Source organism: Schistocerca serialis, chromosome 3, assembly GCF_023864345.2.
Source record: "Schistocerca serialis cubense isolate TAMUIC-IGC-003099 chromosome 3, iqSchSeri2.2, whole genome shotgun sequence".
Lineage (NCBI taxonomy): Eukaryota > Metazoa > Arthropoda > Insecta > Orthoptera > Acrididae > Schistocerca > Schistocerca serialis.
The window spans coordinates 901,150,988-901,177,147 of record NC_064640.1 but is presented as its reverse complement, the minus strand read 5'-3'; the positions used below and the strand labels follow the sequence as shown (position 1 = coordinate 901,177,147).

At 47.9% G+C, this 26,160-nt stretch overlaps 1 protein-coding gene across 1 annotated transcript; it reads right to left on the bottom strand.

The window, feature by feature from the left end:
- Nucleotides 1-10,887: 10,887 nt before the first annotated feature.
- On the bottom strand, nt 10,888-11,373 carry LOC126471310 (uncharacterized). The gene has a single exon (XM_050099432.1). It carries the CDS (start codon nt 11,371-11,373, stop codon nt 10,888-10,890), a length of 486 nt encoding a protein of 161 aa, XP_049955389.1.
- Between the last annotated feature and the right edge of the window lie 14,787 nt (nt 11,374-26,160).

Sequence of the window (26,160 nt, the reverse complement as noted above, 5' to 3'; positions counted from 1 at the left end):
ATTGAAACACATCTTGACCATGTAACTACAGTAACTACGGCACTGCAAGGACGAAGGATGATAATCACTGCTGATATCAATGCAAAATCCCCCCTGTGGCACAGCGGCACAAGGGATACCAACGGAGAGAAAGTAGAGGATTTTATCATGGCATCACAACTAGTGATAGCTAACAAGCCTGGTAATCCTCCAACCTATGTAGGGGGAGGAGGACCAGGCACGAACATTGATATAACTATGGCCACCCCCAATGCAATTAACACAATACAAGAGTGGAAAGTAGAAGAAAACGCCACTACAAGTGACCACAACCTAATCACGTTCATTGTGGGTAGAGGAGGGTTCCGCTGGGCCAAGGGGTGGGAGATGCAGTTTAATTACAGAAGGGCCGATTGGGAACGACTAGCAAGGGAGTGCGTCATTCCTGCCTTGCCAGAAGGTGGCGTAGACTTTGACATAGACGTAAACGATCGAGCAGAAGAACTGACCAATGCAATAACTAGCACGGTGAAAGCTGCCGTACCGACCAGGAGGAAGGCCATGGCAGCCTCTCCATCACCATGGTCGCCCGAACTTGAGGATATGCGCCGGTCTGTTAGAAGGTTGAGAAGATATTACCAGCGCAGTGTCGTCTGGCCGGAACGGCAAAGATGGCTGATGCAGTATTGGGAGGCTAAAATTCGTTTTCAGAAAGAACTCCAGGCTGTTAGAATGCAAAGTTGGGAAAATTTCGTCCAGAGCCAATTGGCATTGGACCCCTGGGGTACACCGTATAAATTAGTACGAGAAAAGATCCGCTCTCCACTGGAATTATCAACAGTCAGGCACGGGGACAGGATGACGGATCCTGGCAGGAAACTGCTGAGGTCCTCCTCCGGTCCCTGCTGCCTGATGATAGCGCGGATGGGGAATCCGATCAGCAACAACAAATAAGACAAGAAAACCTCAATGAATACACCAACAACACGGCAGTCTACCTTTTCTCGGAGGAAGAGGTGGCTGCCCACATAAAATCACTTAAAAGGGGTAAAGCTCCCAGGCCAGACGGCATTGTAGCTGAGGTGGTGCAATTCCTAGCTCCCCAGCTAACTGCACCACTCACTCACCTATACAACGAATGTCTGATGCAACAGAAAATTCCAAGGATGTGGAAGTCTGCGAATGTAGTCATCATTCGGAAAGGGTTAGACAAAGATCCAACAAATGTAAAATCCTACAGACCAATCTGTTTGATTAACATACTAGGAAAAATATTAGAAAAGCTACTAGCCGACAGACTGGCTGCACACAGAGTGCTGCGTGGGGTGAGCGACAGGCAGTTCGGCTTCAGGCCCGGGCGGTCGACATCTGATGCAATCGCCCTGGCCGCTGAGGTCTGTGGCTCTACCCCACATAAGTACGTGGTGGGCATCATGGTTGACATCAGTGGAGCCTTCGATAACCTGTGGTGGCCTTCGCTCTTCTCCTGCTTGCGGGAGAAGGAGTGCCCAGGGCCGCTATATGGTTGTCTGAGGAGCTATTGCGAGGAACGGGAGGTCTGGCTATCATCTTCTAGCAAGAGAATAGGAAAATCTGTAGCAAAGGGTTGTCCTCAGGGTTCCGTGCTAGGGCCCCTGTTTTGGGACATCCACATGGAGCCTTTACTAGACACCCTACAGCAAAGTGAAGAAGTGCTAGAGGTGATAGCCTATGCAGATGACCTCCTCCTGTTGGTCGGCGGCCGTAGCCGCGAAGACATTGAACCTAAAATAGAGAGTGCCCTAAACAAGTTACAACTATGGTGCCAAAATACCAAAATGACGGTGTCACCAAGTAAGTCCACCTACTTACTATTGAAGGGACAACTAATCCGTAACCCGACTGTACGAATCGACCGCTCGCCGGTTCTACGGAGACGTGACGCGCGATACTTGGGCATCATCATTGATGAGAAGTGGAATTTTGGGAAACACATAGAAACCATAACCCAGAAAGCCCTCCAAACACTGAACAACTTCATATCCATAGGACATCAAAGATTTCATCTTCCACCTCATCTTATAAAACTTTATCACAGCAGCATATTAACATCGATAGTGGGTTACGGCTCGGGAGTCTGGGCACACAGGCTCACGAGGGTGGTGCCCGCCATGACAGTAAGAAGGGTTCAGAGGAATATGATTCTTAGATCGGTAGGGGCTTACAGAACAACACCAGGGGGAGCACTACTAGTCATAATGGGGCTTTGCCCCTTGGACATCAAAATCAGGGAGCAGGCTGCATGGTTCTGGATTAAGAAGGGAAATATAACAAAAATAGAGGAGATCTTAGGCATTGGGGCAGGGGACAAGGGTGAGATTCGGCAAAGGGGAGTACAATTATGGCAAGAGCTGTGGGACGCGGATGACACAGGGCGCAGGGCACATGAGTTGATACAAAGCATCAGGGAACGGCTGAGAATGAAGTACTTTGAACCCACCAGAGGACTAATCCATTTTCTTACTGGACATGGACCTTACCCGGCATACTTATGTCGGTTCGGGAAAAGGGCCACACCCGCGTGTGAATGTGATGAACCGGAGGGCACTCCCGATCATGTGATTTACGAGTGCCCCCTCTTCAATGATGTTGCTTCTACATTACGTGACCAACTACCAGACCATGACACTTACCACCTGATAAGACAAGAAGACACCTTCCAAACACTGAACAGACTTGCCAACGAGGTATCACAGAAAGTGTTGAGAGAATATTTGAGGGAACGAAACTAAGAAGCACAGATTACGACAAACACGTGCCCTTTTCCCATACCGCCTGTGCGTGGATAGGCCGACCCTTCAGTCTGGAATCCGCCACGTACGGGATTAGGGGGAATGGGGACTAAAAATAACCTGAATTTGACAATACACTGGAGATGACGTAAGTTAGAACTAGTTAGTAGGAATTAGACTAGAAATCTAGATTTAGGAACCTACAGCGATTAACATCCTGGCCTGCCCAGTGTCAGGGGCACGCCCATCGGGATTAGCTCGATGGGCAAGGCAATAAAGTAGGTTTGTACATTGCTGACACATCTGTGACGCTGCAGGAAGTAGAATGTAGGATTAGCTTAAAACATCTTAGGAGTTAAAATAAATAAATATAGCTGCCCATTGAAAGTAGATTGTAGCTGTAGCTCACAACTCATTATATTGTAATTAGCTGCTAATTGTAACTAACAGTAGCAAGTAAGACCCACTAATCAGATAAGGAGGTGGGTTGAGATGTATAAATATTATTGTTGATGGTAAATAAAGATTAAAAAAAAATTGCGGAGGAAAGCACGTCGCGAGCTTTCGTGGCTGCAGTTACATTGCTAACTGGGGTCGCGGAGGCAACAAGAAGAGAAAGAGGAACCGACGTAGAAACCGTTCCGACCGCGGGCCAGCGCCTGCGGCAGGGACTGACCACCAGCAGCAGGGGGTCCCTCCGCCCCCCGAAAGACGCCACCATGATGACGCTGTGCCGCACAACAAGCTTCGTGCGGCCACAGAAGCCGCAGTAGCGGACCTCAAAACCGCATTCGCGGCAGAGAGGACCGCCCTACGAGACGAGTTGGCCGCGGCTCATCGGGAAATCCAGTGGCTGCGGGCTGAAGTGGCTTCTGCCGCCAAAGCCCTGCGGCTCACCCCACCTGCTCCAACCCCACCGGGGCGGGAGCCCACAGAAGAAATGGACGAAATGGAAACGGACCCAGATCCAGCACCGCCGCCTCCCAAGAAGAAGATGGCGATGCGGATCTCCAAGGACCTGGAAGGGTTGCTTGCATTGGCCGCCTCCGAAAAGGTTGAGGCAGCCACCAAGGAAAACGCAGCCCCGGTCTCCGTCAAAGAACAGAAGAAGGCTGTTTCACGACAGCCAACAGTCGTCCAGACAGTACCACGAGACGCCGGGAACGATCTCGCCATCCTCCTAGAGGGGGGGAGTTCGTTCGCCGAGCCACAACGCAGTCGGCGCGTTGGGGCCAGAGAAGCCAAGAAGAAGTCGATATCCGAACCTATCCCAATCTCAGTTCAATCCACACCCTAAATCATACCAGAATTATCCTTCCAACACAATCCTACCAACATCCAAAGAAACACCATTCACGATTCTCCTAAACCCATCATTTCGAAACCCTTATTTTCCGACAGAAGGTATGGGCTCGAGCAGTCCCGGTCCTTCGAATCACAAACGAGGGATACAGATATCCCATCCGACACTCCACTCCGCCCGGACGGGTTGGCTCGCGCCGGACCGTTGTTACGCGGGCTGGATGGTATGATGCGCCGTCGGTCCGGAGGCGGTGGTCTGCGTCCTGCAGCACGGCGTTTCTCTCTCCGTGGGGTGACTGTGTGCCAATCATAATCGTTAACAGAGGCTTTTCTGTTAGTAGCACTCCCTGCCTGAGCGGAAACGGAGTGACTGACTGGGGCCACTCGACGTAACCGTCGGCAGCGCAGAGGGAATGCGCGTGTACGTCTGCAGTAGAGAGCCTGTATAGGGAGAGAGTGGCCAACCGGACGATACGGCGGCCATTTTTCTGCCAAACTGCGGACGGGACTTTTGATGGCCAGTAGTGGAGTACACACTCAGCGAATCAAAAGCACAAGACAATATGGCGAAATCATTCGTTAAATGCCTTTCTTTACAGCTATAATATACTCATAGTAGCCTACTACATACAGCACAGGAAAATTTGATACAGTGGCTGTAAAAATTATTCGTTACTTGCATTTATCTCCTTTAAAGCTCGTTTACTAGACATACTGCAATGAAAGTAACGTAAATAGAAAAAATATAGTGTATAGCATATGTTTTGTATCGGAAGTGCATAACGTTAAAGATTTAACGTACCTGTATGACGTCAGATGAATGAAAGTCGTAAGCAGTTGCTTTCTTGTGACATGCAAAAAGTGTGAGCGTATTAGTACTTCTTGTCACGTCTTCAAACTATTTGCATGTCCCAAACAAACAACTGCTTACGACTTTACTGAATACCTCTCGTAGATAACAAACGAAAAAGATTACAAAAATCGGGTAATGTTAAATGTAGGCTACTGTAATAACGACCAATTATAACAAGAAAACTACCGTATCCCTTCTACCCCACAGTAAGTAGGCCTATTAAAAACTATCTTCAAGAGTTGGTTGGTTGGTTGTTTCGGGGAAGGAGACCAGACAGCGAGGTCATCGATCTCATCGGATTAGGGAAGGACGGGGAAGGAAGTCGGCCGTGCCCTTTGTAAGGAACCATCCCGGCATTTGCCTGGAGCGATTTAGGGAAATCACGGAAAACATAAATCAGGATGGCCGGACGCGGGATTGAACCGTCGTCCTCCCGAATGCGAGTCCAGTGTCTAACCACTGCGCCACCTCGCTCTACCTTCGAGAGTACCTACAATTATTTACTACGAATAATGTTTCACTAACCACGACAACTGCGGAAAACGTGCTAACATCTTGCCTGCGTCAACAGTCAGGCAATAATACTGAAACCAAAATAATGCCTAGTGTTCTGATTCTGGACGAAATAAAGTTTCACGCTATAAAGTCGAGTGAGCATGGCACAATTATTACAGGAACCTTCCGTTTCCAGCAAGGACTGTCAGATATTGGCTTCAGAAAAGCTTATGATGCTACCAGTATGCACGAACTGTTAAAGAAATAACAGCTTAAAAATGCAGTAAATTGTAATAGGCCTACCTGTTTTGCGTGACTGAAAATATTTAAAAAAACTGACATCTTACAATCAGAGTTTTCTGGCCAAAGTGAAGAACCAAACTTTTTATAGGCGTAACTGAATATTTCGGTTAATATATACCATTAAGAAAGTTGTACCTGGACTTTATTACAAGAGTTACTCATTCCTTCCTGGCATCGTTTACGAACGTCTGCAGAATGAATTACAGATGTCAAAAACAATACTGTACAATTACTAACGTGTTTACTTCAAACATGTAGGCCTACCGACTTCATCACAAATAGCTTCATTATTTCAACTCGTATTTGAGATCGCAGACGCTAATTACGTTCTAAAACGATAAACTAAATCGAACGTGCATGCGCAACGCATAACAGGTCTCTCAATAATTCAAATACCTTTTAATCGTTTCCAAAAGTCCTCTGAACTTCAGTTCAACTCAAAAGCTAACATAGGAAGCGCGAGAGACGTTTGGCAGAAAATGGCACCAAAGCTAATCAACCAATCACGGGCAACTTCACCTATGGCCACTCTCTCCCCATACAGGCTCTCTAGCCTGCAGCAGCCGAACGACGTGGCCAGCGCACGCCACTGGGTACAGAGGCCGGCGCAAGCAACGGCGAGCCGCGGCTTTTACCAGACTCTGCACCTCTGGCCGGAGCGACGCGTTCGGCGGCAGGCGTCGGCAGCGTGCTGCCTTCATCTCCCGAACTGCGCTCGGTACTCGTGGCGACGCGGCTGACGTCGCAGAGCGTATCGACAGGGGGATGCCAGACTACCGCGGCGTGCGCACACACGGCTCGCACGACGCGGGGGCAGCAACCACCGCCGTCCTGGATGTCGCAGACACCTGCCCACTCACACAAGGCGACGGCAAGGCAGCCTGTGAGCCCACCACGCTGCTGCGGGTCAGGACCGCCGCGTAGGTTAATCCTAAGTCCAGCTGGTCTGTCCTACTAGCTTCGGGGACCGGACTGGTCTGTGGCCATAGCCCCTCTCTATTATCTAAGGCTAGGCGGCCTGTGGTACTACCCGGGCCGCTGTCGCCTGGGGCTTTCGCCCAGCACTAACTAAGGACGAAGGGCCTGTCCTCCTAGCTTCGGGGGCCCTCGCCTGTGACCTCCCGCCGGCCGACCTCTCTGGGTGCCCCAGAGTGCCGGACACAGCATCGTGTCCCATACTCACTCTCCCCCGACCGGCATCGCCAGGGGTAGCGGATGCTGCATTGCAGATCCGCAGATGGCCGCTTTCATCTTCAGCCGCGGGTCGCGTCGGCCGCAAAACTCGCACTCGAAAACGGGAGTCTTTTCCGGGTCGTGCAGCCTTCTGTATTGGAGGAGAAGGGCCGAGTGGTCCTTATACTCGCCAAAGGTTGGCCTGCCGGCAGCCTTGGTGACGAAGCAGATCCGGCAGCCGAAGACCTCCGTCGGCAGCGTCACCACCAGCTCCATCGTTCAAGTCGCGGACCTGAAACAGAAAAATAAACGCGACCGCTTCTCGGTGCAGAAATCGGTCCATTTTAGCCCATATTAAGTTTATAAGAACAGATTTTTTTGGTCATTGAGGTAATACTTGGGAAGGAACGTAGGAGAGGTTCACAGTCGGTAAGGAGAAAATAGCCGCGAAGGTGTAGCTCTACGGCGGCTGCCGGACACCGGAGCATCACACTTCGGGCCGACGTAACTAAGAATTATCTCGGAAATATAAGATCTTGGGTTCTGGCCAAGATGGAGAGAGTCATAATCTTGTGTTTAGCCCCAGTGGAGACCCATACGTAGCTGGCCGGGGGAAAAAAAGGAAGACGAGCAGAGTGGAAGGCTCATACGTCGCTACCAACTCTGCCGCCGGTGTCGACAGCAAAGGCTGGACACACAGGAGACCGGTCTGCATCTGCCTCCCTGCAGATCGCTGAACCTCGATCGAGGAAGGGCCAGATGGGGCCTGAGCATCTCGCAACCCTCAGTCATAATCGGGAGATAAAGAGGGAGGAAGTATTCAATGCAGGGCAGGTCCGGCAGTAACACCGGCAGTTGCTACCCTCACAGCAAGGCCGGCCACGTTCCGGAGCCTGCTGCTGCAGCTTCGCCATATTCGGGTGCTGGAAGACCAGTGACTAAAGAAAATACATCGCATATAAGTATGTGTTTTATCCGACCTTGCCAGCATTAAGCTGATAAGAACAGATTTTTATTTATCGAGATAATTCTTAGTTACATTTTTACGAAGTATAAATTTAGGAAAAGAATATTCATGACTCTATACAATGCGAGTTTTACAGATTTAGTAAGTTTAGATAAAATTTAGAGAAACGGTTCTTACCGTACATAAGTATTGTATTACTATTCTAGTTCGTGGGTTAAGCCCACTACTTAAATATTGAGAGACTGCGTTAGGCGCGGGTACTTACGTATGTCATCCTTAAGAGTATTACCGCGATAGGCGCGGCCTTACTTATGTCAGACCACGGTAAGTTGGACCTAATTTAGGGGCTATTTTATTTTTCCATTCTTCTCCGTGCCCTGACAGCACACTGCACATGCACGGCTGCCAGCGGCTGGTGCGCCACGCACGCAGGCGGGTCACACTCAGCCGGACTTCTCCCCTCTGTCCGCCTTGCGGCAGACGTCACTGGGGTGTCGTGGCAGGAGGGCGTTGCTTCCCACGCTGGCTGGAGGCTGCCGGGCAGTAGGCACACGTTTGGCGCCGCCTAGCACCGCGGCAACCGAGGTGGGGGCCATATTCGGCGGACACCACGGAGGGAGGGGCACCAGGCAGCACCGCACGCACCGCTACTGACTCGGCACTGCTGCAGTGCGGCGCGAAGATGGTGTAGCGCCGCAGGTCCCGCGTCGTGGAGGAGAATCTCGACACCGACGTCACGAAGGCACCGACCTCGAAGTTCTCCGACGACTGCAGTCTCGAGGGTCTCGCAGCCTGACGTCAGAGCATGCCACAGCCTAGGGGGACACATACTGGCGGTAGCCAATAATGTGTTCCATATTAATGTCGCGGGACCACTTGATGGTGTCAGAAACCATCAGCCGCCGCATCAGTTGGCAGTAGCGGCTAGCGATGCCTAGGTGCCGGAGCACTGCATCGTTCTGGCGGTCCCACGCCCCCAGACTGCCGACAACCAGGGCGTCGACAGTGACGGAATAGCCGCGAGTGGCTAATCCGCGCGCAACGTCGGCGTACTTTATCTTCTTCAGTTGCCGAGCGTTGTCGAGCGCAATCCGCCTATTCTCGAAGGGGATCGTCACATCGACGATGGTCACAGTCTTCGCGGCCTCGTCAGTTATTACGAGGTCCGGACGCAGCCCACTGCTGTCCCCTATGACAGCTTGGTTGATCCTGATGTCAGGAACAGCAGTGTTTCCTCTTCTTGGCCGTCCAGCGACTGCTGCCGCGAGGCGGTTGAGGACCGCGTTGTGGCGATACTGCAGGGCTGCTGAGTGCACCATAGACGCGTTGATCACGTGTGGGAGCGTCTCATTGTTGTGGCCACAGCGTCGGCAGGCTTTGTTGTTGTTTGCCCGCCCATCGAAGCGGCGACAACCGTTCAGAGGCACGACTCCGAGCCTGGCGCGGTGAATGAAGCGCCAGTCTGCGAAGCGAGTGTATTTGCCTCCCGCCATGAAGTGGTTGGACGCTGTGGACTCCCTGGTGCACTCGAATACCTTCCCCTGGTCAGGTTTTCTGAGTAGGAGGTTGGGCAGGCGCTGCCTCAGACACTCGCGGAGCGTCCGCGAGAGAAGACGTTTGGCGCCCCCTCCCACCCGGACATGCTCGACGCCAGTGTTGGCGGTGCGTCCCACGCTGCCATCATCGTGCTGCGGTCCATCGCCGCCATCTTCGAGGTGTCGTGTAGTCCCAGGCGCCGCCCCCTCCGTGGCCGGCTGCGTCACCCCTCCGATGCCGCCGTGTTCCGCGTCGTCAGCGATGGCGGGTCGGCCGTTGACCTCCACCTGCAACTCAGAGAGCAGTTCACTCCAGCGCCAGGTGACGCCACGCGGCGCTAGGCGCGTCCACAGTGACTGGATGCCGCCTCCGTCACGTGCGAGGTCACCCTCAGTGCTGCCGCTCAGGTAGGTGGCCAAGTCGGGTCGACTCGGCTCCCTCCCCAGTCGGCGGCGCGCGGCCGTAGATAGAGTGGCCCAGGCGATGTCGCGGACGGTGGCGTCGTCGCAGTGCAGCATGCGGAAGCCGTGGACGATCGTCGAGATGACCGCAGCGTCCGCGAGCGGCGTCAGGCCGCATCCTCCCTCTCCCAGCGCGAGGTACAGCTGTTCAGTGGACGCACGCTGTGGAAGGAAGAGCCATGATTTGACAGCCGCTTTCACTGCCTTGTCGAGTGCAGATAGCGGCCCCTTGCGTACCGCTCCGCCCCGCATGACAAAGTCAAGCCTAGGGAGGAGGAAGACACGCACAGCGTCAATCTTCTGCCAGGGAGCCAGCAGGGAAGCGTCCAGGTGCTGCAAGTCACATCGAATTGCCGCGATCGCATCCGTTGGCGTCTGCGAGACTTTGTACCCGGTGGGAACGCCAAGATGGAGGTAGGCGTCACCCGCACCGAGCACGGCTGGTTCTCCCCCTTGCAGGGCGAATACCGAGCCTAGTGTCTGCCGACGGCGGATGTGAAGCGTGGCACACTTCGACGGCTTGAAGGTAAGCCCGGCCCACGTCGCCGCCTCACCCACAACATTGAGGAGCGTCTGCATCGCCTCTGAATCCCGCGCCAGAAGCACGATATCGTCCGCATACGCCAGTGCACTCACACTGACGCCGCTAAGCGGAATACCACACTCATTTCTGAGCGAGGTTGCGGCGCGAAGTACCGGCTCGAGCGCGAGGTTAAAGCCGATGGGCGACAGTGGACAGCCCTGCTTGACCCCCGCCTGGATCTCTATCTCCTCCGTTAGTCCGTCAGATGTACGGACGCGGGTGGAGCAACCATTGTACATATCGGCAATTAGCTGATGCAATTGCTCTGGCAGTCCCATCCTGCTCAGTACTCCAAGGAGGTGAGCGTGAGGCACTGAACCGAAGGCATTCGCCAGATCAAGCCAAGCAAAGCATGCTTGGCCTCCCCTGCGCCTTGCATCATCAATTGCCGTCTGCACAATGAAGTTGTGCTCGTAGTAGCCTTCAAACGTGCGGAAGCCCTTCTGTTCTGGGGAGAGCAGGTTCTAACGCTCTGCCCAGAGAGAAGTGCGGTCCGCAACGATTGCAGCAAAGAGCTTAGAGATGGTAGAGCTCAATGCTAAAGGCCGCCAGTTTGTCACGTCCGAGACGTCCCCTTTCTTGTGGATGAGGACGGTAGTGGATATTTTCCACTGCACCTGAGTCTTCCGCTCATTCCAGCAGCGCGAGAAGATCTTAGCTAGCACGTGGCAGCCAGGATCCTCACGTCGCAAGTCCGAGTAGGTGACTCCGTCTGACCCAGGAGCAGTATTGCTCGCCTTCTGGAGCCGCTGTTGCACCTCTGAGGGGGTGATCGGCGGCAGGACCTCCTCGCTGACATCAGGAGGCGTGGTGGCGGCAAAGTCCGGGACAGCAGCTGGTGCATCTGAAACAGAAAAGTCAGATTTAGCATATACTTTCTTGAAGTGCTCCGTGAGCACGTTGCCATCGATTTGGCAGTACGGCGACGTCTCGCCAAGGACGCGCTGCATCGCCTTGCGCCGGTCCGCGCGGTACAGCTTCTGAATCTCAGACGCTGCATTCGCGTCGTACCGACGCTCGGCGGCCGCCGCGCGCCGTGCGCCACGTCCACCGCGCTGCCCACCGCGGCCGCGTGTAGGGGCAGGGGGAGGGGGATTGGCAGCAGCGTCGGCGCGGCCCTGGCCGCGGTGCGCTGCTGCTGGTGGCCCATCCTGTCGATCTCCGGCTGCCTGGCGTTGTGGCTTCGTCTCGGCGATCTCGGAGATGAAGTCCTCGACGACCGCGACGAATGCGTCCCACGGCTGGTCGTGGACGCTCTCCAGGGCCGCCAGCCAGCACCGCTGCCTCTCCGTTAGCCGAGCGTCGGCTGGGGCAGGGGAGCGCGGAGCTGCCTCGGTTGCGCCCTGTACGGAGGGTACAGGAGGGTTGGTCAAGTTTGGTGGAGGACAGGAGTTTTGCGGCGGAAGGTTGGGAGTGGGACGGTTGTTACGGCGTCGGCATCTCCTCTTCTTGCTGCCATGTCTCGGAGATGCAGCTGCAGTCCGTCCGTTCACGTCGCGCCGCCCCGTCGTCTGCGTCGGTGGTGGTGCCGTGCTGCCATCTGGCGTGGGTCTCGCAGTGCTGCTTTCAGTCGCCGCGCCGGTGACAGGTGGCGCAGCGGTAGCAGCGGGGGTCGGTGTAGCTTGCGCCGGCCTGGCGCTCGGGTCGGGCGCACCGCGGCTGGTGTTCGCCGCGCCGCCAACAGATGGCCCAGCGGTCGCCCGCGCCCTGTCGCCGGAGCGAGATACACGAGGTGTAGCTCGCGCCGGCCGCCCAGACGCGGCCCTGAGATTTACAATTTTGTTTTGGTTTGTGACCGGCCGATGTGACCGAGCGGCTCTAGGCGCTACAGTCTGGAACCGCGAGACCGCTACGGTCGCAGGTTCGAATCCTGCCTCGGGCATGGATGTGTGTGATGTCCTTAGGTTAGTTAGGTTTAAGTAGTGCTAAGTTCTAGGTGACTGATGACCTCAGATGTTAAGTCCCATAGTCCTCAGTGCTATTTGCCATTTTCGTTTGTGTAAACTTCACGAAAATAAATACATTTCTTTCATGTTTTGGTCATATAAGCAATCTTTTACATTCATACATGAACTCCTTAATTACGAAACATTTGTGTTTGTTGGTGATCTTCACTTTGAACAGTTAGTATGAGCTACGTCGTTGTTACGCGATGTACGCTGCGTGTGTCCCTTACACACAAAAAATACAATTCGAAAATTTGTCCGATACATCAAAATAATCGGTTGTGGTCCCACTATAATCTGCTCCAATTTGAACCGAAGGTTTGAGTTATTCTGTGCTTGAACATCTGTTGGCAAGGAGCTGCATTTGTTTTAAAAACGCCATATAAGACTAGACGGTGTTGAAGAGCTGACGCAGCAAATATGCTATCTCAAAACCCTACCCAGTTTCTGAAGCCTTTGGAGAACGTTGCTGAAGGTGGGAATCACAAGCCTCCAACAGTTCACGAGACCACATCTTTACGAAACGCAGTACCAGACCAGATGAATGGCGTTAACAGTGCCTTACAAAATAGAGCAGTTGAGCTTCAAATGGCTGTGGAATTTCTGAAATCGTTACAAAACTTCGTAACATCACAAAGTGGAAAAATGACAGCGAAATACACGATGATGGTAACACGGAGGAAACTGTGGTTCGTGGAAGAGAGATGATCATGACTGATATTTACGTACCAATAGTCAAGTTACGCTGAGAATTTCCTCATTGTATAAACGCTTAAAAGAAAGCTCTTTCCTGTATGGGTTTTTCGCTGAGTTCTGAGTGAAGTCTGTTGCCGAATTTAAGGTAGGTGCCCATAGCAACAAATAGATTCCTTGAAATCTGTTCTGCGGACTTTGAAGTGAATTTTGAAGATGAAGTGGTACATTTTAAGTATTTCATCTGGGTAATTGTTAAAAGTGGAGAAAAAAATTCCAGCTTCGTGGTCATATCAAGACGTGTATTAAAAATCAGAGTTCCCAAATGTTGTGAAAGTGTTAAAAATTTATTTATACCTCAGTTACGAACGCTAAAAGGTAGTGAATTTATTCAGAACCAAAACTCCTGTAAATTCGTCATCGATCTTCAATGGTGCAAAGACGGCGGGCATAATGACAATTGAAAACGGTGTCTTGTGGAAAACAGACTAAAAAAATATGATGAAAGTTAGTACTGAAATAAAATTACGGAAAGTAGACGTTAACATATTGGCTGAATAAAACCAATTCTGTTTCACGATTTCAATTTCGAAATTTAACACTGTTTAATGACACCTGTAATTTATTTTCTATAGGGTATTATTAATTATTGTTGTTTGTTTAGTTCAATAAACTGTATTTACTAAATTAATCATTTGGAAAAATTAGGAATTTCTTAGGAGATCGTTATGGACGGCGGAGGGGGCGTTGCGGCTTCAACAAGATGAATTGGTTAACTGGATTTACTGTATGAAGACTCATGCAAACTTCCATAACACAATTCAATACTAGAAATACTACCATGTTTCATTAAGGATGATTTGCTGTGCTTTCATACCCCTCCATGCGCTTCAGACGGCTATTCATACACTACAAAAATAGCGATACAAAACGAGCGTGTAACTACTGCAATGAAATCACTTGGCTTTTTATTTCCATGGACGAAACATATCTTAGTTTAATCAATTAAATTCATGTTTCACTGAGTATTGTGTGTTCAATGTGTTGCGTTATGTGGAATTTCAATAGTGTAGCAAACGTGTACGTGCACAGAGTTGAGTTGATAGCCGCCAACACGAGTCACACTTAGGTGGTGTTTCTCAACTGCTAAACGAGATGGCAGCACGGACAGCCCGCAAAGAGTACTGTGGCCGATGTGCAGTGAGGAAATTTCGGCCGGTGTGCGCACGCCATGCAATCTTTCTTAAACGATTTTATAGAAATTATTCAGTAAAAAAAAAAATCTTTTTGCGTTACTTATACCTTTACATGTCAGATCCACTATGCCGTGTCCAGAAATTCGTCAATGGTCATAGTTATCGTGATATTTGCGCTTACGTAATACACTGCGTAAATTTCAAAAAAAGTTTGCAACGAAAATCAGGGGTTTCTATGATTTTGCCTTTGGTGCATATTACATTATATTTTATTGCGTCGGAAATTTAACTAACATACTAAATCTTTCTATAGACTTGGGTAGAGGTCTTGATCATTACCAACCTCGACAAAATTGATCTGATATAACACACCCATTTGCGATCACGCAAGCCAGCGATAAAGCCAGAACGAAATATCCAGAACATTCCTCATAATTCATAAGCTGTTTGAGGTATCAAAATGATCTTTTTGCAAAAGATAGCACGCTGAGAGGAGACTATTTTTTCATATGGTAATACAAAATTTCAGATTTAGCATGTTATTCCACTCACTACAGACCTTTTCGATGGAACTACGTAATTATTTATAAGGGCCATCGATAGCTGATGAAACGAGAAATACTGTGGATTTTGGATCAACATTACTGAAGACCTTACAGAGGATGTGCTTTCTCATAAGCTATTGACCTTACTTTTCCACCATTCGTCACTTAAAATTAATAAACCACTGTTTCAGAATTTTGTAGTAGTCTACACAACAAGTAGCATGTGCGCCAAAATATTATCTCAAATGTGCTATGGCAAAAGAAGCAAATTTTAGCATGACAATAAAAGAAATGAGTTTCCTCCCCCTTACCCAGTGTGGCTAGTGTCTCAAAATCAGAAGTAGGTCTGGCAGTTGGCTGAAACAGGAATGTAGAACCTTGACTCCCCTCGCTCGCCACATTTGCGGCGCTGTATTGAATTCAACAAATATCGTTTCTTTTTGCATTACAGTGCGGTCATTGTAGTTATAGGATAATGATATGCACATATACAAATGGCGGTAATATCGTGTACACAACATTTTTCCAACAACAGTTAGCGTCACCAATTCCCATTTCTACCACAGGGAGACCAGATGTACGAAATCAGAAACTGAAATGAATCTATGTTTTCTGGAAACTTTAGTTAACACTACCTTTATGTACTAGATTTGTGTTAAAATACTTTGTTTACACTACAACTACGCAGCTCACAGTACCATTCTGTTGACACTCACTCAAATAAGAACTCTTCTATTAGTAATAGAGCAAATATTTTATTTTTTGTGGTTGCTACATCCAAACAAATGAGGAAAATGATTTCTAGTTTTGCGTTTTAATTTCAAACATTGAAACTTTGTTTTAATTTCGTCTGTAAATACAATAATCTTTTTAGAATTTGTGTGAAAATTTTGCAGTGTATTACATGTAGTGACGTAACGTGCGATTCTTACAGTCTAACACTAAACTTGTAAACATTGTGGCCTGAAGCAATAGACAATGCACAAAAAAGTGCGAGTGACAAACTCCTTGCTATATGAAAGCGTTGCATAGTACCAAACACAGAACTAAAAAAAAAAAGTGTCTCGTTCATTTGATTTAATCAAAAAGTGTATTTTCTTTATTTATTCAGTATGACCACATTTATTCTCCATTTTTTTATGCTGCACGTTACTTAAAAACGTGCTGTTTCAAAATATACGAGACATTTAACAAAAAACGGGACAGTGTACGACCATTACTCTCTTTGTCGAAACAATGGGACGCTTAAGCTAAATGATAATCACATAAAATATAGGGCATCTGGTCACCCAGTTCAACCTCACCCCTTCTTCAGTCACAACAGGCAATCCTACCCCCTCGCTATTACGCACCAGTCCTCCATGCTTATACCGTCACATTCGTACCTTCCTCACGGCCGACCTTTCCCCCACAACAGACTCCTTAACTTAGGGCACGTCTTCCCGGTTCTTAATGCTAGGAAAGTGCTTTTTTTTATATCAGTGTTTCGGCATAAAGTTTTACATGTTTTTAAACGTGCGCTAACTGTGCTTCGTTTTACCTTTTATTGTTACTGTTTCAAACAGATAGTGGAAGAGGTACTTCTAAATTATTTCTAAAAATTACGATTTTGTTTTTCACCTCTACGAAGTTTCAGATTCAATGTAAATATCTCCCCAATTTATTTTCCGTTTCTTTTTCACGTCATTTAATTTTTGTCAATCAGCTGATTCAAATCAGTACTTTAATTGCCACTGAAACTTTGTGAAGATGTGAATTATCTTGAAGAAAGATGAGTTTTTATTTTCTTTTGTAATTCACGCCTCATCTTAATATGTTTATCATCTCTCACTCTCGCACTACCAAATGCTATTAAGCACTATCGTTTTACTCTTTGCAGGTTAATCAATATAAAGAATCCATTTTGTGTACCATACCTGTAAACACTCACAATTCAGGCTTTTTTGACAGTTGAAACCGATTTCATCCTTTCGCTGCAAAATCATCAGCCTCGACTTAGTATTTTGATTGGTCTACATTTCTGACAGCAAGTGAGGTGGTGCAGTGATTAGCACACTGTACTCGTATTCTGGAGGATGACGGCTCAAATACCTGTCTGGCCATTCAGATTTACGTTTTAAGTAATTCAGGGGTACTTCTCCAAGTAAATGTCAGAACTGTTACTTTGAAAAAGGAACAACCTACTTCCTTCCATATCCTTTCGAAATCAGGCTTGTGCTCCTCCTTTCATGACCGCAGTGTTGAGAGAATGTTAAACACAATTCTTCCGTTCTTCATTTGTGATGCATCCTTGTCTTATTCACAGAAACAAACTGAAATACAAAAACATTTAATTCTCTTTAAAATGTCCCAAAAATACTGAGAAATAAACTTCGGTTTTAACTTCAGTAAGAAGTAACATTTTTCACGATCATTTTACGCAAAGCTTTCTACTAGTTAATTATTTATATAAAATGTACTGCACTCATCTGACGTGTTGATGGCATTAGGTATTTCACAGAGCTGTAACTGCTGATCGTAGAGGTCATATATGGCACTTTTTCAATGTTTTAATCCAGAGATAGCCCTAACCTATCGGTTGCAGAGATGTGCGCACTTCCATAGCATTCCCAGCTGATGTTCATGCTAGGAAGACAAGCTAATCCAGCTTTAGTCTTCAAAAATATAACAGGGGTCTTTATTTTGTTTTATGATTTACACAGAAAGACATGTTTTAGAATCTTCATTTATTATCACACATAAAAGACTAAAGAATAATCCGTTATTCAACTTTAAAATAAAAATATTTTCAGTTAAACGTTGAGTCTGAAGTGTGAGGATGAGTGTCACTCATGTAACACTGAACTGTTGTCCATGTCTGCTTGTAAAATAAAATTTATGATAAGGCAGGTTTGGGCATAAATGTCTAATTAGCTTAGGGGAGAATGGTGCACTCAGCCATCGGTGCTCTGTGTGATGGATGCCCACAGAACACCTCCCTCCCCATATTCCTCCACCTCACACTTCATGTAGCGCGGCTGTTTTCACGTGTTGTTGCAGTTTTGAAACGTGCTACAAGTGAATCACGCTGAAGAGTGGCTACATTCGAATTGAGCTGTCCATTCCTTAACTGTTTACAATAAAACAGTGCACTCTGTATATTTCCTCATCGCCTTTGGATGTATTACGGTTGGTGATAAACTATTCAAAATGAAGACATTCGAGATGGTGCAGACTTTCAGTTTATCTATTCGGTCGAAATATATATAGCAACGCAGCTTCAGAAAGTTAATATGTATGAAATAGTTTCACAAATCAGATTGACAATTGATGTACGTTATTGTGCAATATAAAGAAAAATATCAACAAATTCATTGATATCACTTTCGTCTCTGTATCCAACGAAGAAATTTCGCACCTCAGATACGTATACAGCCAACATAAAAATTGTACGATGCGGTGGAGGCAATAGAAAAGGACAGAATGACATGTTACACCACCCTTCTTTTCTTCAGACATAAAACACACTCAGTAGCTGTACTGGGTGGTGTTTTATACACTACTGGCCGTTAAAATTGCTACACCAAGAAGAAATGCAGATGATAAACGGGTATTCATTGGACAAATATATTATGCTAGAACTGACGTGTGATTACATTTTCACGCAATTTGGGTGCATAGATCCTGAGAAATCAGTACCCAGAACAACCACCTCTGGCCGTAATAACGACCTTGATATGCCTGGGCATTGAGTCAAACAGAGCTTGGATGGCGTGTACAGGTACAGCTGCCCATGCAGCTTCAACACGATACCACAGTTCATCAGGAGTACTGACGGCGTATTGTGAAGAGCCAGTTGCTCGGCCACCGTTGACCAGACGTTTTCAATTGGTGAGAGATCTGGATAATGTGCTGGCCAGGCAGTAAGCGAACATTTTCTGTACCCAGAAATGCCCGTACAGGACCTGCAACATGCGGTCGTGCATTATCCTGCTGAAATGTATGGTTTCGCAGGTATCGAATGAAGGGTACAGCCACGGGTCGTAACAAATCTGAAATGTAACGTCCACTGTTCAAAGTGCCGTCAATGCGAACAAGAGGTGACCGAGACGTGTAACTAGTGGCACCCCATACCATCACGCCGGATGCTACGCCAGTATGGCTGTAAATAGAACCTGGATTCATCCGAATACATGACGTTTTGCCATTCGTGCACCCAGGTTCGTCGTTGAGTACACCATCGCAGGCACTCCTGTCTGTGATGCTGCATCAAGTGTAACCGCAGCCATGGTCTCCGAGCTGATAGTCTATGCTGCTGCAAACGTCGTCGAACTGTTCGTGCAGATGGTTTTTGTCTTGCAAACGTCCCCATCTGTTGACTCAGGGATCGAGACGTGGCTGCACGATCCGTTACAGCCATGCTGATACGATGCCTGTCATCTCGACTGCTAGTGGTACGAGGCCGTTGGGATCCAACACGGCGTTCCGTATTACCCTCCTGAACCCACCGATTCAATATTCCGCTAACAGGTATTGGATCTCGACCAACGCGAGCGGCAATGTCGCGATACGATAAACCGCAATCGTGATAGGCTACAGTCCGACCTTTATCAAAGTCGGAAACGTGATGGTACGCATTTCTCCTCCTTACATGAGGCATCACAACAACGTTTCACCAGGCGACGGCGGTCAACTGCTGTTTGTGTATGAGAAATCGGTTGGAAACTTTCCGCATGTCAGCACGTTGTAGGTGTCGCCACCGGCGCCAACCTAGTGTGAATGCTCTGAAAAGCTAATCACTTGCATATCACAGCATCTTCTTCATGTCGGTTATATTTCGCATCTGTAGCATGTCATCTTCGTGATGTAGCAATTTTAATGGCCAGTAGTGTATAATAACACATGTACATGAAAGGTGTGGTGTCAGGCAATCAGTGATGGTTAGCACCTGTGACACTGAATCTGGATTTACATCCGGATCTACGTCTGTACAGTGTGTGGAAGAAGGTATTTGGAGCACGGATAGGATATTCCTTGTTACCCGCTATGAGCCTCTACAGCTGAGAGGGCGACCTGCCTTTATGTTCCCGGTGCCGCAAGGGATTTTCCCTTTGTGAGAGGGCTGGAATTAAAGAGCTACTGGAATGAGGAGTAGCGGCCCCCAGCTCAGCAAAGTCTACAATGGGCGGAAGAGTGGTGTGCTGAAACCCCACACACCTTAATACCGCATCCAAATGGCACCATAGGCTGAGGATGGCATTGTGGCCGGTCTGAGGCAAGAACAGTGGATCTTTCCTGTTCAAATGGTTCAAATGGCTCTGAGCACTATGGGACTCAACTGCTGTGGTCATCAGTCCCCTAGAACTTAAAACTACTTAAACCTAACTAACCTAAGGACATCACACACATCCATGCCCGAGGCAGGATTCGAACCTGCGACCGCAGCAGTCGCACGGTTCCGGACTGCGCGCCTAGAACCGCGAGACCACCGAGGCCGGCGATCTTTCCTGTCTTCCATGTTTGCATTCATGAGTGGTGTGTAGGAAGATCGACTGTTGGTAAACTTCTGTACGAGTTTTAATGTCATTTTACCGCCGTGGTCATTTTGCGAAACATGCAAGGCATTTTCGGAAAGTAATTGTACTAAATGTTTATTTTTTTTTAAAAAAATACAGGACATCGTTAATAAACTTCTTGACTACTTTTTCACATAGTCGCCGTCCTGTTCAATGCAAGTAGTGAGCCGTGGCACAAGCGTCTTTGTGGCATCCTCGAAGAACTCTCACTTCAGAACCTCTTTCTGCACCTGCTTGTCGGTTAAAAAATTTAATGCCATTCACGTGTGGTTTCAAAATGGCTCTGAGCACTATGGGACTTACTGCTGAGGTCATCAGCCCCCTAGAACTTAGAACTACTTAAACGCAACTAACCTACAGATATCACACACATCCATGCCCGAGGCAGGATTCGAACCTGCGACCGTAGCGGTCGCGCGGTTCCAGACTGTAGCGCCTATAACAGCTCGGCCACCTCGGCAGGCCGTGTGGCTTCAAGGAGATGAAAAGATAACCTGAAGGCGCGAAATCAGGGGCTCTGGAAGTGGGCTCAAACATCCCAACCAGGTGAGTCCATGGGCACTTTGGTGGCTAAGACTGTGTGAGGACAGGCGTTGTCGTGTAACAGGCACACTCCTCCCGTTAGCACTGCCCTCCTTTTGTTTTGGATACTCCTTTGAGTTTTCTTAGGGTCTCACAAAATCGTTGTGCATTGACGGTCTCCCCCTGAGGCAGAAATTCGACCCAAATGGTACCTTTTCGGTTCCCAAACTTTGAGGCCATAATTTTTTCCCGAAATTGTTGTTTTGAATATTTTGGAAAATGAGGAATTAGTGTGGCGCCACTATGAGACTGTTTCATGCGTGTAATGAGCCACCCACGTTTCATTTCCAGTCACAATAGCGCTCAGTAATTCCTATCGTTTCAGTTTACGTCGCTCAAGAAACCTGATGGCGCTACTGACCCACTTCTTCCGATGCTGCTCTGAAAGATATCTTGCGCACAGTTTCCGATGTTGTTGTTGTGGTCTTCAGCCCTGAGACTATTTTGATGCAGCTCTCCATGCTACTCTATCCTGTACAAGCTTCTTGATCTCCCAGTACCTATTGCAACCTACATCCTTCTGAATCTGCTTAGTGTATTCATCTCTTCGATTCCCTCTACGATTTTTACCCTCCACGCTGCCCTCAAATGCTAAATTCGTGACCCCTTGATGCCTCAGAACATGCCCTACCAACCGGTCCCTTCTTCTTGTCAAGTTGTGCCACGAACTCTTCTTCTCCCCAATTCTGTTCAATACCTCATTAGTTATGTGATCTACCCATCTAATCTTCAGCATTCTTCTGTAGCACCACATTTCGAAAGCTTCTATCCTCTTCTTGTCCAAACTAGTTATCGTCCATGTTCCACTTCCATACAAATACTTTCAAAAACTACTTCCTGACACTTAAATCTATGCTCGACATAAACAAATTTCTCTTCTTCAGAAACGCTTTCCTTGCCATTGCCAGTCTACATTTTATATCTTCTCTACTTCGACCATCATCAGTTATTTTGCTCCCCAAATAGCAAAACTCCTTTACTACTTTAAGTGTCTCATTTCCTAATCTAATTCCCTTAATTCGACTACATTCCATTATCCTCGTTTTGCTTTTTGTTGATGTTCATCTTATACCCTCCTTTCAAGACACTGTCCATTCCGTTCAACTGCTCTTCCAAGTCCTTTGCTGTCTCTGACAAAATTACAGTGTCATCGGTGAACCTCAAAGTTTTTATTTCTTCTCCATGGATTGTAATACCTACTCCGAATTTTTCTTGTGCTTCCTTTACTGCTTGCTCAATATACAGATTGAATAACATCGCGGAGAGGCTACAACCTTGTCTCACTCCCTTCCCAACCGCTGCTTCCCTTTCATGCCCCTCGACTCTCATAACTGCCATCTGGTTTCTGTACAAATTGTAAATAGCCTTTCTCTCCCTGTATTTTGCCTCTGCCACCTCCAGAATTTGAAAGAGAGTATTCCAGTCAACACTGTCAAAAGTTTTCTCTAAGTCTACAAATGCTAGAAACGTAGGTTTGCCTTTCCATAATCTCTTTTCTAAGATAAGTCGTAGGGTCAGTATTGCCTCACGTGTTCCAACATTTCTACGGAATCCAAACTGATCTTCCCCGAGGTCGGCTTCTACCAGTTTTTCCATTTGTGACTCGGCAGTCTCCATGAAGAGTTATTTCGATGTTATGCACCATCTCATCAGTCGAAATGGAAGGTCTTCCACTCCTCTGTTTCTCATGAACGTGTGTTCCACCTCCTCTAAACTCCGTGCAAAATTTTTGGAAATTTGTGGTAAGGTCTTATGGGACCAAACTGCTGACGTCATCGGTCCCTAAGCTTACACACTACTTTATGTAACTTAAACGAACTTACGCTAAGGACAAAACACACACCCATGTCCGATGGAGGACTCTAACCTCCGACGAGGGGGAGCAGCGCGAACCGTGACGAGGCGCCCGAGACCACACGGCTACTCGGCGCGGCCTAAACACCGTGCACCACGATAATACACTTGCTCTGTTCATAACCCCTTCGGCGTAAACATTTCAGCGGTGTTATTCCTCACGCGAGTAGGAAGTGGGTCACACGAAGTGGCTCGCACTTGGCGAGATTTTTATCGGCATCTGTCAAGCAAGTGGACACTAAAACGGCAGTTTACATACTACCGTGCTCCTGCGATGCTCGCTGTTGTCAGGGGATTCCCTCTACCACTCAGTCTTGCAAACCTTAAAAATTCTAAAAACCACAGTCCGTTATGGTAACAGTACACTTACTTTCTGGACATGCCTCGTATGTGCGTTGAAGAAGTACGTTCCCAGAGTGAGATTTTCACTCTGCAGCGGTGTATGCGCTGATATGAAACTTCCTGGCGGATTAAAACTGTGTGCCAGACCGAGACTCGAACTCGGGACTTTTGCCTTTCGCGGGCAAGTGCTCTACAATCTGAGCTAACCAAGCACGACTCACTGCCCGTCCTCACAGCTTTACTTCTCCCAGTATCTCATCTCGAAGGGGAGTTTCTGTAAAGTTTGGAAGGTGTAGACGAGATACTGGCAGAAGTAAAGCTGTGAGGACGGGCAGTCAGTCGTGCTTGGTTAGCTCAGATTGTAGAGCACTTGCCCGTGAAAGGGAAAGGTTCCGAGTTCGAGTCTCGGTACGGCACACAGTTTTAATCTGCCAGGAAGTTTCGAAGAAGTACGTTGCCCGACCCTTCTCGGAATATACACCCACGAAATTTTGACCCTAAATCTCACCGACGTGTACAACGTGTATCTCTTAACGTCTTCCACTAGGGTTTGTTGAGCATCTCCGCATCGCTACGACACTTACTAACCAACACTTAATGCAGTCCAGCGCTCTGCTTTGAATTTTCTTTATCTCATCTACTGATGCTAACTAGTAAGAGTCCCACACTGACGAGCGATTCTAGAAAATCGTCTGAACGAGTGATTTGTAAGCCACTTCTTTTGTGGATGGAGTACCCCCATCAATCAAAAAGTCTAGAGACTGACTTTATTAAAAAATAGAGAAAAGTTAAGATGGTGGTTTCAATACTTCAAGTGTTCCACATAATCTCCCCTCACTACGATTCACGGAACATTCATACAACCATGTGGATCTGTCAATGTTCTTCCTTGGGATGTTGTTCAGTTCGTCACACTGGCTTGACTGTCGGTTATGCCATCAAAGCTTTGACCCTTCATGTGAATTTCTGCACTTTGTAGTAGGTTCATGTTGATAATATCAAGTCACTTCACCCATGATGCCTTTTTTCCAGAAAAGACTATGCTCATTCTGGAAAAAGTTTCGTTTAGAGATGTTCAGTGCGCGTTGCTTCATTGCGATTTATGACAAGACAACGCTGACACAGCACGACCGTACATCCACTGCACAGCACCGCCAGCTCACAACTTACTGGTCGAAAACACATCTCTTGTTTACAGTTGTTCATCCAGCTCCCACCATAGTCACAGCCCTAACGTCGCCTACACACTGAGGTGACAGGAGTCACGGGATAGCGATAAGCACATGTACTACTACAGATCACATGCATGGTATATCGGATTTCGTAAATCGTTAGGGAATTCAGTATTCCGAGATCCGCAGTGCCAAGTGTGTGTCGAGAACATCAAAGTTCAGGCATTACTTCTCACGAGGGAGAGTCGGAAAGCGTCGGATGCTCTTTAAGACTAATGGCAGATGCTGTTGTCTGTACCAAAGTATCAACGCCAAAACATAGTAAGAATCTGCTGAACGACCTGGCAGAGAATTGATGAATGGTCCAGGCTCTGGAAGTTGACCCTGAACGTAAACAAATGTAACATATTGTACATACATAGTAAAAGAAATCCACTACTGTACAGCTACACTATTGAAGACAAATGGCTGGAGACAGGATCTGCCGTAGAACATCTAGGTGTAACTATCCAGATCGACCACATAGAACACACAGTCGGAAAAGCCGACAGAAAACTCATATTCTTCGGAAGAATCTTAATGAAATGTAACTCATCCACGAAAGAAGTGGCTTATAAGGCGCTTGTTCGCCGATTCTTGAGTATTGTTCATCGATCTGTGATCCCTATCGGGTAGGACTGATAGAGAGACAAAGAAGATCCAACGAAGAGCGGCGGGATCGTTTAGATGGCGAGACAGAGTTACGGAGATGCTAAACAAACTCCACTGGCAGACGTTACAAGAGACGTTGTGCATCGTGGGAGATTACAAGTGAAATTTCGGGACAGCACTTTTCAGGAAAAGTCGGACAACGTATTACTTCCCCCCCACACACACATCTCGCGTATTGACCACGATGAGAAAACTCGAGAAATTAGAGCCAATACAGAAGCTTACCGACAATCATTCATCCCAGGCACTATTCACGGGTGGAACAGGGTTGGAGGGATCGGATAGTGGTACCCAAAGTATCCTCCACCACACACCGTTAGGTGGCTTGCGGAGTATGATATAGATGTAGACGGACAACGCAGTGGCCAAAGGCGATCACTTAAAGGCCGAGAGCAGCAGGATTTGCGTAGAGTTGTCAGTGCCAACAGACAAGCAACACATTTTGAAATAACCGCAGAAATCAATGTGGGACGTACGACGAACGTACCCATTAGGACAGCGTGCCGAAATATGGCGTTAACGGGCTATGGCAGCAGAAGACCGACGCGAGTGCCTTTGCTAACAGCACATCATCGACTGTAGCACCCCTCCTGGGCTCGTGACCGTATCGGTTCGACCCTTGACGACTGCCGGCCGATGTGGCCGAGCGGTTCTAGGCGCTTTAGTCAGGAACCGCGCTGCTGCTACGGTCGCTGGTTCGAATCCTGCCTCGGGCAGTACTATAACCAGCGGGTCGTTATAAACACTTATTGCTCTTCCAATGATCCCCCACTCTAGCATATTCTGAATCAGGTCACGTACTGCTTCCTTGTGCACTTCAGGAATTGCAAACGGTTTTTTGAAAAGATGGGCATCCTTTTTCGCTGTCAAAACACACTCGTAACCTTTACCTAGACCTGGCTAATCAAAAATACTCCTATATGCTTGGCCAAAACACAGCATATCAACACTTTGTCCGCTAATTACTAAGAAATTCTGCTTAATTGCTACCCCCTTTACCACTAAGGATAGAAATATTTCTTGCTTCACCACCTTTATGGTTCTTCCCGTTGCTACAATTATATTTAGGCCACTTACTGGCATCCTTACTACTTGCTTATTTGCTGGGAGTTCATTAACGAAATTCTGGGACACAGCACAC